Source organism: Nelumbo nucifera, chromosome 3 (genome assembly GCF_055504915.1).
Source record: "Nelumbo nucifera cultivar China Antique chromosome 3, China Antique-T2T, whole genome shotgun sequence".
NCBI lineage: Eukaryota > Viridiplantae > Streptophyta > Magnoliopsida > Proteales > Nelumbonaceae > Nelumbo > Nelumbo nucifera.
Genome location: NC_142651.1, coordinates 5,368,518 through 5,383,235, shown reverse-complemented (window position 1 = coordinate 5,383,235; position 14,718 = coordinate 5,368,518). Strand labels below are relative to the sequence as shown.

Below are 14,718 nucleotides of genomic sequence, written 5' to 3'. Positions count from 1 at the left end.
AAAGAGGTGAAGATATATCGTTCCCACAAGAGCCCAATACATGGAATGTGTATAAATTATTTGTTCTGTTTATTTGATACAAACCTGAAACAGTCTGATACACTTGATAAAAATTAGTTACTAGATAGATTTTAATGACTGTAAGTTCACCACTAGGCTACACCTATTTGTTTTTTATGATTTATACTTTTTTATTTTTAAGTAAAATTTCTCTTTTCTTAGTGGATGTTTATTAATAAATGCTAAAATTAATTATTAATATTTATATACTAATAAATATTAAGATAATTTATATTGGTTATTTGAAAATTGATGTATGTTCACATTTTAGTTTTTTTTTTTACACGTTTTATTTATTCCATCATTTTTCAATGGTTACTAATTGTGTACTGATACCTCACATTTTACATTTAAATGGCTTATTTACAATCATATAAAATTTGTAATATATTTTTTTAGGATTTATTTGAGTTTTCCTAGCATATTTATAGGGGTGCAAATTGAACAATCCCAACATGAGCCTGAACCGACCAAGCCCAAAATTTTACATATGCTAGACTTGGATTTTCGATCCTCGGGCCCAAAAAATCAGGCTTTTTTATTTTTCGGGTCTAACCCTTAGGTAACCCGAACCTTGCCCAACTATACACATTTATACATACATATATATGTAAATTTTGCATACACATTTACCTAGATACATAGATATTTGAATATATATAATTTTAGATGATTTATTGAATAACCTAAACCCGGCCTAAGCCCAAACCCAACTTAAATGTAGTGCAGAGTGTTAGGCTTGACCTCGGGCTCCGTACGGGTATACACCTTATGTGCCAATAATTTGAACCTTGCGTGTAGTCGGGGAAGGGAAAAATGAGTGGATCGGATCAACTGTTGGATCGGAATAAACTTTGGTGTGGGCCAGTTGCTTGCTGAATGTTGAGAGGAGTGGACTACAACCCCGTGGTCCTGGTCAGTGGTCACTGCTTCATTCTCATTCAACAAAAACAAACTCTCCTCCGAAAACTTTGTATATCGTTAGAGAACCAGTCTTCCTCTCTCTCTCTCTCTCTCTCTGTATAAAAGAGACAATCAAAACGAGATTGCTAAAGAAGAGGAGTTAAGGAAGCAGATAGAATGAGAATACAGGAAAGAGGCCAAAAAAGCTAGACCTGGATTGGATCTATAAAGAAAGACAGATTGCTGATTTGGAGCTTGGAGAATAACGACATTGGATGGTTGATATGGATGCTTCATCAACGTCGCTGACCCAAAACTCTTCTCCAATTCCTCCTTCACCTTCTTATTCTTCTTCCTCCATCATTACTAATTACCCTCTCATTTCTGCTATCGTTGCATTTATTATCGCGCAAGCCTGCAAGTTCTTACTTATCTGGTATTATCTCTCTCTTTCTCTCTCATTCTTTCTTTGACTTGCTTTCGTAATCTGTAGATGATCATGGATGGTTGAAAATCTATTTACTATGTGAACATCTTCTTTTTATAATTCTTCTCTTTATCGTTTCAAAATTTCTTGCAAGTATCGATTGGATTTGCAGTACAACAGTTTAATATCTGCATGAAAGTGCCGCACTAACAATGAAACAGAGGCTTGATGAAACTTTCTTGTTATTCAATCCTTTAACAAGATCAATAACATAATGTAACATTTCCTCCTAATATTTGGTTTGTGCTCGTCTGTGTTACCTTCATTAGCGACTCAATCTCCAAATAAGTTATTGCAGTTGCATAGACATAGTTGGATTCCACAAAATGTTATCGAGTTTTCTGTGTCTTGGCAGCATCCCATCCTAAATTTAATCAATCAATGTTTATAAGTACAATCTGCTTCACCAGAAAGAGTGATCGTCCTATTGGGCGTTGATAACTGCATTGAGGTCCAAGAAGTTTTATGATATTGTTTCTTTAACCTTTCAGTATTTAGCTAGTTAAAATTTTCTAATCTAAGTTTACAGTGATTTGCAAATGCCACGAGCAGAAATGCTCTTGATTCAGGTTATTAGGTGTAAGAATCTTTGTTTTTAATTTGACTAACGGCTTGCAAAGTTTATAATGGTGATTGTTACCTAAATTGTTCACACAAAATCAAAAGAAACATTTAGGACTCCTGGCACATTGGGCAATTCAGTAATGAAGAACCAAATACGCATTTCAGCATCATGCCATTTGGACATGATGTGATGCTGCATATATCTTGTATGCCTGTACATGCATCAATGGAATGTTCGAACTCTCTGTCCCGTGATCTTCTAACATCAGTACTTTAACTCAATTTCTCCTAAGAGTTATAAACTTTCATTAGATTTGCAGGTACACAGAAAGACGATGGGATGCTAAACAACTCGTAGGCTCTGGTGGGATGCCATCTTCACATTCTTCTACGGTCACTGCTCTTGCTATAGCTATTGGGATCCAAGATGGCTTTGGAGGACCATTGTTTGCAACCGCAATGATCTTAGCATGTGTTGTATGATCCTCACCCTGTCTTGCAAAGAAGCTTTTATTTCAAAAAAGAAAGGAAAAATGCATATTATCCATTACATATAATGAAATCAACTAGACTATTGATATATTTATTTAGTATTTAGTTTACTTTTTATTTCAACTTATGCGACAGAGACTTTTACTGATTCATAATAGATTATGTGTTGCAAGGTGACTCTCTGCTTTCCAATTTAGTCTTATTACTACACAATTTTCTCATTCATGTCATGCATCAAAGAGCAACTACAAAGTCTTTAGGTCTTGACTTTTATATCAATGAAATCTTGAAATTCCACCAAAATACTAAAGGATTTGCACTTGGTTAAAATTGGTCAAGATTTTCAAATTTGTCAATAATTGAAATAGAATCCTAAGATTCTATAAGTTCCACTGAGACTTAGATCCCATGTGCACCTAATCTTTTATATATTGGTTTGATTCAATAATCTGTACTACATTCTTTTGTTTACCTTATTCATAGTTCTGGTCCTTGAACAATTTAATCAAAGTTGTTGAGGCTTTCACATTCCCATATAGTTGGGATAAGGCTTGGGTGATGATGACTTTGAGGCTTTTACATCTCAGTTTTGAGGATTCAACTTCCTTGGCTCTAAATTGTGCCTATTTTATTTGAATGTGTTCATTGATATAGGCAATGTTTTAAAAAAATGTAGGTAGGTTTTAGTAAATTCATGAAACTACAAGGGGTGTTTTAGTAAATGTTCCTTAATAAAAAATAGTTGATTCTCATTAAGAGAGGTGCTTAAATTTTAAATCTTTTTAGTACTTTTGATTTCTTTGGTTATTAAGGTTGTTTGGACCCATACATAACTGATATAGTAAATGCCTTTGCAAACTTAGGGAATCCATTTTCAGTAAAACCAATTCTGCACCTATGGAATTAAAACTGTTTAATTTATAATTTTTGCTGAATTAATTTTAAAGGCATGGAAACAAAGTTGGCTTTCTATAGATCTTTTGGGTAAAGTGATACTTTCTGTATTATTATACCCATCTTACATTTTTTGAACAGCCTTAAAAGCAATCTTTTAATGTCTCACAACTTTAGTGCCTTTGTAGGAGGTTTCTCATGAAGGCATTTTTTGGCAGGTGATGTGTGATGCATCTGGTGTTAGGTTGCATGCTGGACGCCAAGCTGAGGTATGGCATGCAATGGTTTTCTCTTGATTGTGGTTGGTCTAGCTCCCAGGTTTATCACATTTTTTTATTCCTTGTTAGTGTAAAAAATATCTGAAGAATCAGTGTGATTGCTCATTTTCATTGAATTATTTGGGAACTTGGATGATTTTGTATGTTATGATCATGTTCAAAGTGGGTATTCTGCAGGTGCTCAATCAAATTGTATATGAACTTCCAGCTGAACATCCATTAGCTGACACCAGACCATTGCGTGAACTTCTTGGTCATACCCCTCCTCAGGTTTGGTTGAGTCCCTTAAAATTCTTTACAAAATGATAACAAATGGCATATTTAATAGTACTAGAAGCATACTATAAAAGCAACATCAAATTTTTGTGATTTGATTACTGTGCTAACAAAATTTGTACTCTGTAATTATACGGTAATACAAAGACCTGTATAATTGTCAAAGTGCAAGTGTCTCTCTGGCATAATCTTCATTCTAACCGTTAAGTTTTACTCTGCTCTAGGTTTACAATTTGAAGGGTGAAGAAACCAAATGGTACTTCATAAACTGAAAGAACTCCATTGAAAATCTGTTTTTCCTTAAAGAAAGGAAATAAGGAAAGACTTAACCATTAAAACGATGACCTCATCATCATGATATCCTCAAAAGGATGGATTGTATTTTAAGTGATTGCTATTGTGATTGAAAAATATCAGTAATACATGACAATATATATTTCCCTGTCGTGTTCAAAAAATATCAGTAATATGGTGATTGCATCATTTTGCATATCAAACCACCATGAACACTTGACTCCACTGCCACCCTACCACCCTAAAGACAATGAAAAGTAAAATAAAAAGAAAGAAATTACCAAAAATAAATCTCTAAAAACCCTTCATCAGGGACCATTTCTACAAGGACTCATAAACATACTCAATCTTTTTTGAGTCCATAGTTAGTTATTGTGAGGTCTCTAGTTCATGAGGTCAGTTTCCAGGGAAACAAATTTTGTGCTTTGTAGGTTATTGCTGGTGCCATACACTAAGAGAGCCTAATGTCTTTTCTGTTTTGCAACTTACCACAGGTTATTGCTGGTTCATTTGTGGGATGTGTCATAGCAGTTATTGGGAACTTTATCAGGAAAGCCACTGCTCAAACTTGATATGGATATCATGCAGAAGAACTTTGATCACCCTTCGCTATACAGGATAGGAAAGCTACTGGCTGACTTTTGCATAGATGGTTTACTGAATCTGAATCAAATCCATATTATCTATAGTACTGTCAGAAGTACAGAGTCCTGTTGTGGTCCATTCTTCCCAGTTGTACATTATGTGAAAATTTGCATTTAATTGGTTGTACTGATTGTTGGAATGAAATATTTGCTGTTCTACTGTCATGTGGCAACAGGACATGTTTACCAGTCTCAATTTGAATGGAGAATAATCACCCCGATGATAATATCAACCAAAATTTCATTTTCAAGATCTGGACATGGGTTTTTTGTTTTAAATATTATTTATTTTTTCCAAAAATCTTAATATTGTTGCAATATAAGATCCTTCTGGGACCCACTATCTTGAGCTTAAGCCTGAGAAATGACATTAGTTTCAGTAGATACTCTTAGCTATATGGCCAGAGATTGGAAAAGGCGCCCGCAGCGTTTGTTGCCTAGTATATGTCCTAAAATATCCGAGTATATATGCAATAGGCCCTGGAAGGAAAATATATATTTGCAATAGCCCGGGATTTGGTTATAGATAACCAAATATCTATCAACTGTTGTCATATTCAAGCATGCCAGAAACCATTTAACCAGTATTTTCTATTTTGCATTTGTGAAGATATGTACTATTTTCTTTCTGATACGCTCTTTATTTTTGTAGGCTAATTGGATAAAAGAGCCTCCGGTATGTGGCAAAACTGATCCAAATAGCACTGGGATAGTACTATCCCATTTGAAAGGTATATTTATTTCTTGGATTAATTTTCTGAAAAAAGAATAATGTTGAGTTTCATTTTCCTTCAGATCACATGAACTGATTTAGTCTGGTTGTTATAGAGTTGTGTGTCCAGGAGTTGTAGAACCAATGCTAACAAGTAAAAGCAATGATCTACACTCCAAGTCCAGGTTCTGCACACATCATGGTTTCATTGCATGAATTCAGGGAAGAGGTGTCTTCAACATTCTTTTTAGAACTGCAGAGTTAAAATATAATATGTGAATGTAGAATTCAATGATGAAGCCATGCAAGCAATGACAATTATTATTACAGATTCTAGTATTGTGGCACAAGACAGACCTCGACAAATATACTGGACATGCTAGATAATGAGATTATTCAGAGGCTAGAGGATTCCTTGGGGGGTGATGGAGAAAAATATGGTTTATATGCATCTGAAGTCAGAAATTCATCCAAGGTGAGAGATGTGCTGCATGTGCATTGCCGGGTGAAGATCTTAAAAGCTTACTGAACTTTTACCTACATACTTCACTCCCAAAATCCTAGCCATCTCTTCTTCTACCTCCTACCACAGAAGAGGTCTAAACTTACCTTCATCCCAAGTCTGCCTACATCCAAAATTACTATTACTTCAACCATTGCCAATTTTGGGCTCTGCTAATTTTAAATTGAGGCACCAAGGCGAGGCTAAGCAACAGGGGGCACCTAGGTGTCGTCTAGGCAATGGATTTCCTTTTTTAAGTAAAAAACATACATCTCATCTTTATCCATAATTTTTATAATAATAAAAGTATAAATTTCATAATAAAATATAGAAAATCATGAGAAGAAAAAAAGTAATATATATATATATATATAGATGGGGAACCGAAAACGTTTAACTTAAAGCACTAAGAATATATAGAGCCAACATCGCGACAGCCCTCCCGATGTATCATGTATCTGTCATAATTGGCTCAATATGCGCTTCAACTCGGAATTTAATGGTCAAAATATATATAAAAAAAAAAAACAAAGAAAACTCAGAGAAATTGCCGAGTAGTATTAAAGCACTAAGAATACAAATTTGTTTTGTTGTACACCTTAAAATGCACGTAACATGTCTCTTGAATACTGTGTCACCTCTGGTATTGTAAGGCTTACAAAGAAAAAGATTTGTATGTTTACCATTATTAATCACCAACCAACATATCCCATATCCCTGCTGCTCTGTTCTTTTGAGAGAAATGCCAAACGAGTTTCACTATCATCTCGGGTCGCTTTTCAGTCCAACGTGTCTTAATTAGCTGATACAGTCTGATTCCTGCAACTTCTGTCACGTTGCCAATTTGACACCATATTTAGTACTAATATCAGTCAAGGGTCGATTCGAGCTGATCGGCTGGTTTGAATCGGGTCGCCACTAAACCCAATTCAAAATCCAAGGTAACAAAGCCTCAACCTAAAGAGGTCGTTATTGAAGTTGTTGAATTGAAAGATTTATGGCTTTCCTTTTCTAATGGACAAAAGCTCAGTACAAATGGTGCAATACTTTATATACTGTGTTTCACTATTTCTAAACTTTATGTTTGCACGGTACATATTTATATTTGTACTCCTCTCAAACTGAGAAAAGTCAATAATCATAAATGCATCTTGCTTTGTGTAATGAATGGGTGCATAAATGCATCTTGCCTAGTGTTATGAACAGGTGGCACAAACGTAGCAAGATGCATGTATGCTCATTGATTTTTAAAAGGTTTCAACTTTGGAATGTAGATAGAAGAAATCTATGACATGCCTAGAATTATTTGTTATTAGCAAAGATCCAAATAGGATCTGAGCTCCTTGATGGCTATCAGATGGCATGCTGAGCTGATGATTATTATAACTTTAAATATTTTATTATATGATTGTCGTATCCATTGAACACAAATCAAAAGTCATTCAGTTCAGCCACTTCAGCCATAATCAAATGAAGTACTTAATCGATATAGACCCAGATTAAGTCCTGTTTTCAACTCACAAGTTAAATCCGGTGTCTAGACCTTGAGGATTCAGAATCATTATATGGGTTTGAAATAAGGTTCAAAATATCAATACACTCGATAAGTATCCATGGCTTTTTTATTTTTAATTTTTATTTTCAATCTGGTTTGGTTTAAGGTTCCTCCACCCTCTGAACCAGTCAAAACCCCGATATATCCTTTGTAGGAACGTATCTGAAAGCTCCCAATACGATATGATACTTTGAACAATTGAACCTTGGTTTGAAGCCCACAACTTGCCACTGTTGCATGTGAGCGTCAGAAGCTCACCCACAATCTGATGCGTTCCATCTTTTCCATTTAGAAGATCAGCTATTCGGCTTAAAAAAGTAAACTACTAAATACATATTTAAGAAAAGGAGGGAAATGGTAGAAACAGTCAAACAACTTGAATTGAATGTGGGGTCTGGAGATGGCGTTGCCCAACCCCAAATAAAAATGAAAAATCTGCTTCTTATTGACATTTTTAGGGAAATCCGACTACCGACCCATCCCCACCCTAGTTTTCATCCAGAATGAGAAAATCTCATTTTGAGGTTTCCCCCTGAATCCTGCTGACCCAAAGAAACCTTGTTTGCAATTATTGTTGAAGGCCGAAATGAGGAAACCAACCCTAGTTCCCGACGACCACGTTTTTTCATTTTTAAGGCGAAACCGGAGGAAACGACAATAACGTCACTTTTTGTGGGTCAAAGCTTCCTTGGTTAGACGGCCAAGGAAACTGACTCCGTTTCGGAACGCAACCCAAAAGAAGCAAAAAATAAAAACGGTGATATGCAACAGCTCTGTGCAACTCTTTAAAAATGAAAAATTCCCTGCCTACAGGACAATGACATTCAAGCGCTGCACAAACTACTTGTTTATTAGCATTCATTTTCTTCATCTGGCGTTGGGAGGCAAAAGAAAACCTTTATTACCACGCCTTGATTTTCAATTTTACGTTGCTGGTTCAGGAATTTTACGTTGGTAGGAGGAAACTCCAACCAATCTCTGTTTTCATCATTTAAAAAAAATAATAAAATAAACAAAGCGATGTCTTGCTCCTAGGCTGCCTATTCTCATCAATATTTTATATAATTAATGTTCACCATTAAATTAACTAAAAAAACTACCACGCTGAAGCATCTTCTAGTTTACTGCTAATAACTTAAAATATATAGTATAGCACTGGCCATTGGAGGAGGATAGAGAATCGCTATATATCTCATTGATTCTTCCAAGATGCTTCAAGCCTTCAAATCATCATCCTCAACTACTGCAAGAAGCACATGACGCCCACGTCAAAAGATGCTTCAACTCTTGAAAATTCATTTTAGCCACGTGGCAAAGAGATATTTCCATCAAATGAATAGCCAGGGCCCAGGTCAGGGACGGCTTCTCTTCACCTTCATTCATTCCTCCTTCACAGTTACTCACTGTCAATTCAATAAATAACAGATGCCTAACAATAATACTATACCCCATACACTACACTACAGTACAGAGAGTGACAGAGACACGGATCAGAGTCTCGACCCACCCACCACAGGCACGTGAAGCGCAGCAGCCACCCAGCTTCCATGTTCCCAAACCTTCTCTTCATCATCCACCGTCAATCTTCAACATTTTGTCATCATCAACTGACATCCAGCTCTCACAGCCTCCCACGTGTCTTCCCCAACGGCTACTAAAAGGACAACCGTATTTCAAAATATTTTTATCTCTCTTCTGGAAATCAGAGCCCGTACTGTACTACAACTCCCAATTAATGTATAAAACTTTTTTTCTTTGTCGCTGCAAGTCTGCAACTCTTCCCAAGATTCTTTTGCGAGTGGAGTGAGTGAGATAAGGGAGGTGGAAGTGTTCTCCGTATGTAATGAGTCAGTAACAAAGCCACCATTTCCCAGGTAAAGCTTATCGTTGTTGTTAATTTACCGCCTGCACTTCCTCTTGTTTTTTTAATTCTACTTATTATTTATTCTTCTATGGATCTTCATCTTCAACTCTGCATATCTCAGACATTCATCGTGTTAAGGTTATATGAAAAATCTCTTTTTTTTTTCTTGCAAGGCCCTTGTTCTGTTTTTTCTTGCTTTAGCTGTTCAACCGCAACTCTGAACAATTTCGATTAATTTTCTGTCTGGTTGGTAGATTTGTGGATTTCGTTGGCTTTTGGCTCCGCGAACACATATGGTTGTGAAAACTTGAGAGTGGTTTGAGAGATTTTCTTCTTTTCTTCTTCTCTTTTATCTCTCTGTCTACTATTGTGCTGCAGGGCCTGGGTTTTCAGGCGTTCATTTAGGAACTCATATCGTGAAATCTTATCAGAGTTTAGTCACGAACTTCACCACCATGTTCTAACTGTCAATGTCGTGAGAGAGTTTTAAGACTTCTATTTGTTCTCGGATTGGCATATCCTGTTCAGCAGCAAATCTGACCAAGAACTGATGCTATGGAGGACCGTTGTTTCTGTAAGATGTCTATAATGGAAAAATTTTTACAGATGTGAATATGTTTGTAGATCGTTAGAGATCTGAGGTGTTAGAAATAGAGTAAGAAATAAGATTTGAGTTATATCATTCGATTCAGCTCCACCTTACTTGGAGGGTTCACCCAGAAAGAACATAATGGATGGATTTTTTTTTTTTTTTTTTTGAGTTTCCTTGATAGTTCCACTTTGAGGACTGCTTGTTAGATGAGATGAACAAGTATGTTATGTTTACTCTAACAATTCAGACCAATTAGATCTCTGTCAAGCACTCTGTTGAAAGAGGATGAGACCTGCGGAAGGTAAGAGCTCTCGTAATTATGGACCAACAAAGGAGATCTCAAGCAGCAGTGCTATTAATTTCGAGTCTCACAAAGGAAATGGAATAAATCAGGGCTCTCGCCATCGGATGGCCTTAGGCAAACCAACCCCATCTAAATGGGATGACGCCCAAAAGTGGCTAGTTGGTTTGTCAAGAGGGGGAGACAGAAGCCACGCCAAGACCAAACCCCGGAACTCAAATGCTGATGATAGAAGATTAATTGCTCCTGCTCCACGGAAGGAGAAGGATTCTTCTAGCAGTGCTGAGGAGGAAGGAGGTGAAGATGGAATCCCGGATCCTGTAAATGTTATCCAAGATGAAGGGGAGATGAAGAAGATGGATTGTAGTGAGTCATTTTGGCGCATAAACAAGCCTTCTGCAGACTCATCATCAGGTATCAGATCGATTTGTGTGAGAGACATGGGAACAGAGATGACCCCCATTGCTAGTCAAGAGCCTTCAAGAACAGGCACCCCTCTTAGAGCCACAACACCTGCAGCGAGGAGCCCTATCTCGTCTAGATCATCCACTCCTGGAAGGTGCTATCAAGGTTCACAGGCCCTCGACACCCACGAAACCGGTCATACCATGGAGAGTAGAAATGATGCTAGGGCAGATGGTGCAACTCGGTTTCCTAATCGAGAAGAAGTGGGAGAATGCAATGCTGAGGAAGCTAGAAAGTCCAATCCTCTGGAAATCAGAGCAATGGCTTGGGATGAGGCTGAACGTGCAAAATATATAGCAAGGTGGTTTACCAGTAATCTTTCCTTGGTCCTTTATCTTAAATAAGCTATATGTCCTAGTTGTTCAAGTATTTGAAGTTTGTTGTAGTTGATCTTTCCATCTTTAACCATGAAAGGGAAGCTTTGACACATTGTGATGGGTTCTGATTGCTTGTATGTAAATTGACAGAAAACTTGTTCTCTGAATGTTCATATTGCATATTTACAGATACAAGCGCGAAGATGTGAGGATACAAGCCTGGGAAAACCATGAGAAGAGAAAAGCAGAAAAGCATACGAGGAGAATGGAGGTATTTCCTACATTGATTCTTATAACTAGCATTCCATCTCATCATTGCTATAATGGAGGAATCAATGGTTCCTCCAGTGACATCTAGTTAAGGCAGTTGGTAACCTAGTTTTCTCCTACAAAAAAATTCACTTATTCACATACATGATCTCATTGTTTATATTTATAGAAGGAACCTTATGTGTTTATTTGATTTTCGTTTATCTATCAGTGTCTTGTTAGCAACCAACCCAACTGGAACAAACCTTATAGACCAAAACATGTGCTGGGCCTCTCTACTTTGAAAATGTAATACACTGATGCTTGTACTTTTAGTCTCTTGGGCTGCATTTGGCTGCAGTACAATTTTCATTTGCACTGGTGTAAATGCATGGGAATGCAAAGAGACTGAGTGTAAATTCTGGTTTACTGTTTCTTCAGATTTGACTTTGTCTTATTTGTTTGTGAGAAGCAAAATAGGAAGTAAAATGAAGTGACCTCCATTTTAAGCAAAAGAGAATGCAGGATGAAGGCTATCTGTCTAGGAGTGAGGTAGGATGCAAGGTAACATGATCCCCACTTTATATGAGAAAGGAAGTAGTAGGAGGGAGGTAGTGCAAAAGAGAATAAAGTACAAATTTATCAGGTAGGAATGCAAATCATAATTACAAACAAATGAAAGCAAAACTGAACCAGGTTCAAAATTTTCACCGGGTCAAGATTTGCACCACAACCAAAAACAGCCTTGAATACCATAACAAATACTGATTTATCAAAAAAAAAACAAACAAATACCATTTGTACAAATATCAGAAGTTGTGAACTGTACAATATGGGGAAAGAAAATATTCAGCAGGCCACTTCCAATGCAAATAATACCACATATATTCAACTCAAATGAGCTCTGTCTTAATTGCAATTATTTGGGTCAGAAAATAGGCCACGTATATGGCATTTTGAACCACGAAATTGGTGGGCTGTATCTTACTTGAGATTTGATCTATTTTTTCCATCTCTTTTACAAGTCCAGTCCTTCTTAACATCTAGGCAAAAGCTGAAAGATTGAAATCACGAGCACAAGAAAGGTTAGAAAATAAGCTTGCTGCAACACGAAGAATAGCTGAAGAGAAACGTGCAAAGGCTGAGGCCAAATTGAATGAGCAAGCTGTCAGGACTTCAGAAAGAGCTGACTATATAAGAAGGACTGGTCATTTACCCTCTTCATTCTCCTTCAAGCTGCCTTCTCTCTGCTGGTAAGGGAACGTTTTGTATTTTCATTTGGTTTTCTTCTCCGTTTCTTTTTTTGTCTTTTTCTTTTTCTTTTCTTTTTTTTGAGGGGGTGTTAAATTCTGAACAAGTCGATTATGTTTACCATTTAGAAATGTGCTTTTGGAATGTCTTAGCTGAATATCTTATTTGTGCATTACCTATCAAAAAATCTTATTTGTGTGCATCTGATTGCGTTATTGATCACTTACTACTCATCAATTCTGAACAAGTCAATTATGTTTACCATTTGAGAAATGTGATTTTGGGATGTCTTAGCTGAATTTCTTATCTTATTCTTACGTTACCTATCAAAAAAAAATACTATTTGTTCATCTGATTGTGTTATTGGACTTCCTCTCTGATGTACATTTATTCAACCCGCAATCCACTTTAGTTGCTCCATTTTTTTCCCTGCTGGATTTGGAGGCTCATAAATTGTGGGGTATGCTAGCTAATTCTAAGGTCAATAATCCTTTGTTTGTACAACTAAAATGAAGGATTGAAAAGAGGAGCAGAAACATCTATGATATTTGTTTGACTCCATTCAGAGCCTCTTGCTTGATGCACATCTACAAGGTTCTATGTTTAATAGGAAGAATACAGATCAATTGCCTGCAATAACAAACAATGCAGAAGGAGAATGTTCTATTCCATGATTTAAAACTACAAGATGCTCTTAAGCTCTAAAAAACCAATCCTCTTTACAACTTATACAATGAAGGACTCGTAGATGGACCACTTAAAAGTTTTTCAATTGTATTTCTCATTCCCAATGTTGTATCTAGTGTTCGCAATCCTGTTTAAATGTGTACTCTGTGTTTGTTTTGTAAGCTGTCAGTGTGTTTCTTGTTTATTTTGGGGGTGGATGTAGATCAAAGCTTCTGATACTTGCTATAATGACTGCATTTTGTATCTTTCAGTTACTCTATCAATAAAAGTGCCTTTTTTCTTAGATTCCTTTTTTTCATGTTAAACTGATAGCCTTTCAGACAATTTTATCCTAATCCTCAATCACATTAATTTCTTCAGGGATAAGAGTACAAGGTGCGTCATTAGGGGACAGTCCCTTATCCAGAGGTGTTACGAGCTTACAAAGTATAAATGCATGCAATGCTGAAAGCTTGAAACATTTGTCTACAACCCTGCACATGGTAAGACTTCATTGCAACCAAAAAAATTAAATTATCATCACATTCCTCAAGGAGAACATACATCACAGTAATAGCTATGCTGAGATATTGCATCAATGTTTATGAATCAGAGGTATGAGATGAAAAGCAGAACTAAGAAAATATTGTCCAAGTTTTTGACAAAGGCATTCTAAATCCATTGCAATGTATCTCGTAATGTAGTTAATAACCTGCTCTGGAGTTTTAACCTCTGCTAGAGAAAAACAGATTTTCCATTCTAGTTCCCTGCAATAGTTAGGCTTGCCATGTATGTATTTTGTGCTTCTTTTAGCATTTGTGCAAAAACCTGTTTCTCCTAAGCAGAGGTTATGTTAGAGAAAGATAGAACAAAGAGAACAATATGAACTTCATCATAATCTCTATGTTTCTAGGCATGGGACAAATATCCAAATTTTGGCCGAAAAACCAAAAGATTTCCTCTCCCTTGGATCTAGCAGATACGCAGAACACTTCAAGTAATGGTAAAGCGTGTATGGTTGTTTCTGCAAAAACTACCATTTGTAGGAGGTAATTTCCTTTTACTCCAGTTTTGCTCCACATGCAAATTTGTATGACTTAGCATGAAGGCCTTTGGCATTAATTCCGTTTTTTGGTATTTCATTACCAAAAAATCAGAAACACAGGCACAATTCACAAACGCTGTTTAAAAAAACAGGAGTTTTAAAAACAAAACATTTTTTAAGAAAACGTGCTCGTAGAATCTCACCAAGTCACTGTGCATTTATTTTAAATGATCAGTGAAAATGCATTCGTCAAAGCTGTCATTGAGACTGCTCGCTTAGCTCATTCCATGCCACCGATAGATATGTA

The 14,718-nt window shown here is 36.4% G+C and overlaps 2 protein-coding genes across 5 annotated transcripts; both read left to right on the top strand.

The window, feature by feature from the left end:
• The first annotated feature begins 1,081 nt into the window (after nucleotides 1-1,081).
• Nucleotides 1,082-5,942, top strand: LOC104593280 (uncharacterized). 2 transcript variants are annotated; one of them, XM_010253038.3, is made up of 5 exons: nucleotides 1,082-1,399; nucleotides 2,335-2,491; nucleotides 3,619-3,669; nucleotides 3,856-3,948; nucleotides 4,743-5,617. In XM_010253038.3, the coding sequence occupies exons 1-5, from the start codon at nucleotides 1,239-1,241 to the stop codon at nucleotides 4,818-4,820; spliced, it is 540 nt and encodes a 179-aa protein (XP_010251340.1). In that variant the 5' UTR covers nucleotides 1,082-1,238; the 3' UTR covers nucleotides 4,821-5,617. The 2 variants fall into 2 exon arrangements, with proteins under 2 accessions (XP_010251340.1, XP_088757827.1); XM_088901701.1 differs by having other exon boundaries at nucleotides 1,261-1,399; nucleotides 2,327-2,491; nucleotides 4,743-5,942.
• Nucleotides 5,943-9,386: 3,444 nt separating this feature from the next.
• LOC104592945 (Remorin family protein) lies at nucleotides 9,387-14,282 on the top strand. Of its 3 annotated transcripts, none has more exons than XM_010252516.3 (5): nucleotides 9,387-9,535; nucleotides 9,904-11,184; nucleotides 11,390-11,471; nucleotides 12,497-12,702; nucleotides 13,748-14,282. In XM_010252516.3, exons 2-5 carry the CDS (start codon nucleotides 10,403-10,405, stop codon nucleotides 13,833-13,835), a joined length of 1,158 nt encoding a protein of 385 aa, XP_010250818.1. In that variant the 5' UTR covers nucleotides 9,387-9,535; nucleotides 9,904-10,402; the 3' UTR covers nucleotides 13,836-14,282. The 3 variants fall into 3 exon arrangements, with proteins under 3 accessions (XP_010250818.1, XP_010250817.1, XP_010250816.1); XM_010252515.3 differs by having other exon boundaries at nucleotides 9,394-9,535; nucleotides 9,780-11,184; XM_010252514.3 differs by having other exon boundaries at nucleotides 9,438-9,535; nucleotides 9,699-11,184.
• The last annotated feature ends 436 nt before the right edge of the window (nucleotides 14,283-14,718 follow it).

What these genes read in the sequence shown, in the direction of transcription:
- LOC104593280 (XM_010253038.3), top strand. Translation starts at nt 1,239, where the DNA reads ATGGTTGATATGGATGCTTCATCAACGTCGCTGACCCAAAACTCTTCT. An exon ending in CAATGATCTTAGCATGTGTT is followed by an intron (nt 2,492 to 3,618) that starts GTATGATCCTCA and finishes ATTTTTTGGCAG; the next exon opens with GTGATGTGTGATGCATCTGG. An exon ending in ATGCTGGACGCCAAGCTGAG is followed by an intron (nt 3,670 to 3,855) that starts GTATGGCATGCA and finishes GGTATTCTGCAG; the next exon opens with GTGCTCAATCAAATTGTATA.
- LOC104592945 (XM_010252516.3), top strand. Translation starts at nt 10,403, where the DNA reads ATGAGACCTGCGGAAGGTAAGAGCTCTCGTAATTATGGACCAACAAAG. An exon ending in AGCATACGAGGAGAATGGAG is followed by an intron (nt 11,472 to 12,496) that starts GTATTTCCTACA and finishes CTTAACATCTAG; the next exon opens with GCAAAAGCTGAAAGATTGAA. An exon ending in AAGCTGCCTTCTCTCTGCTG is followed by an intron (nt 12,703 to 13,747) that starts GTAAGGGAACGT and finishes TAATTTCTTCAG; the next exon opens with GGATAAGAGTACAAGGTGCG.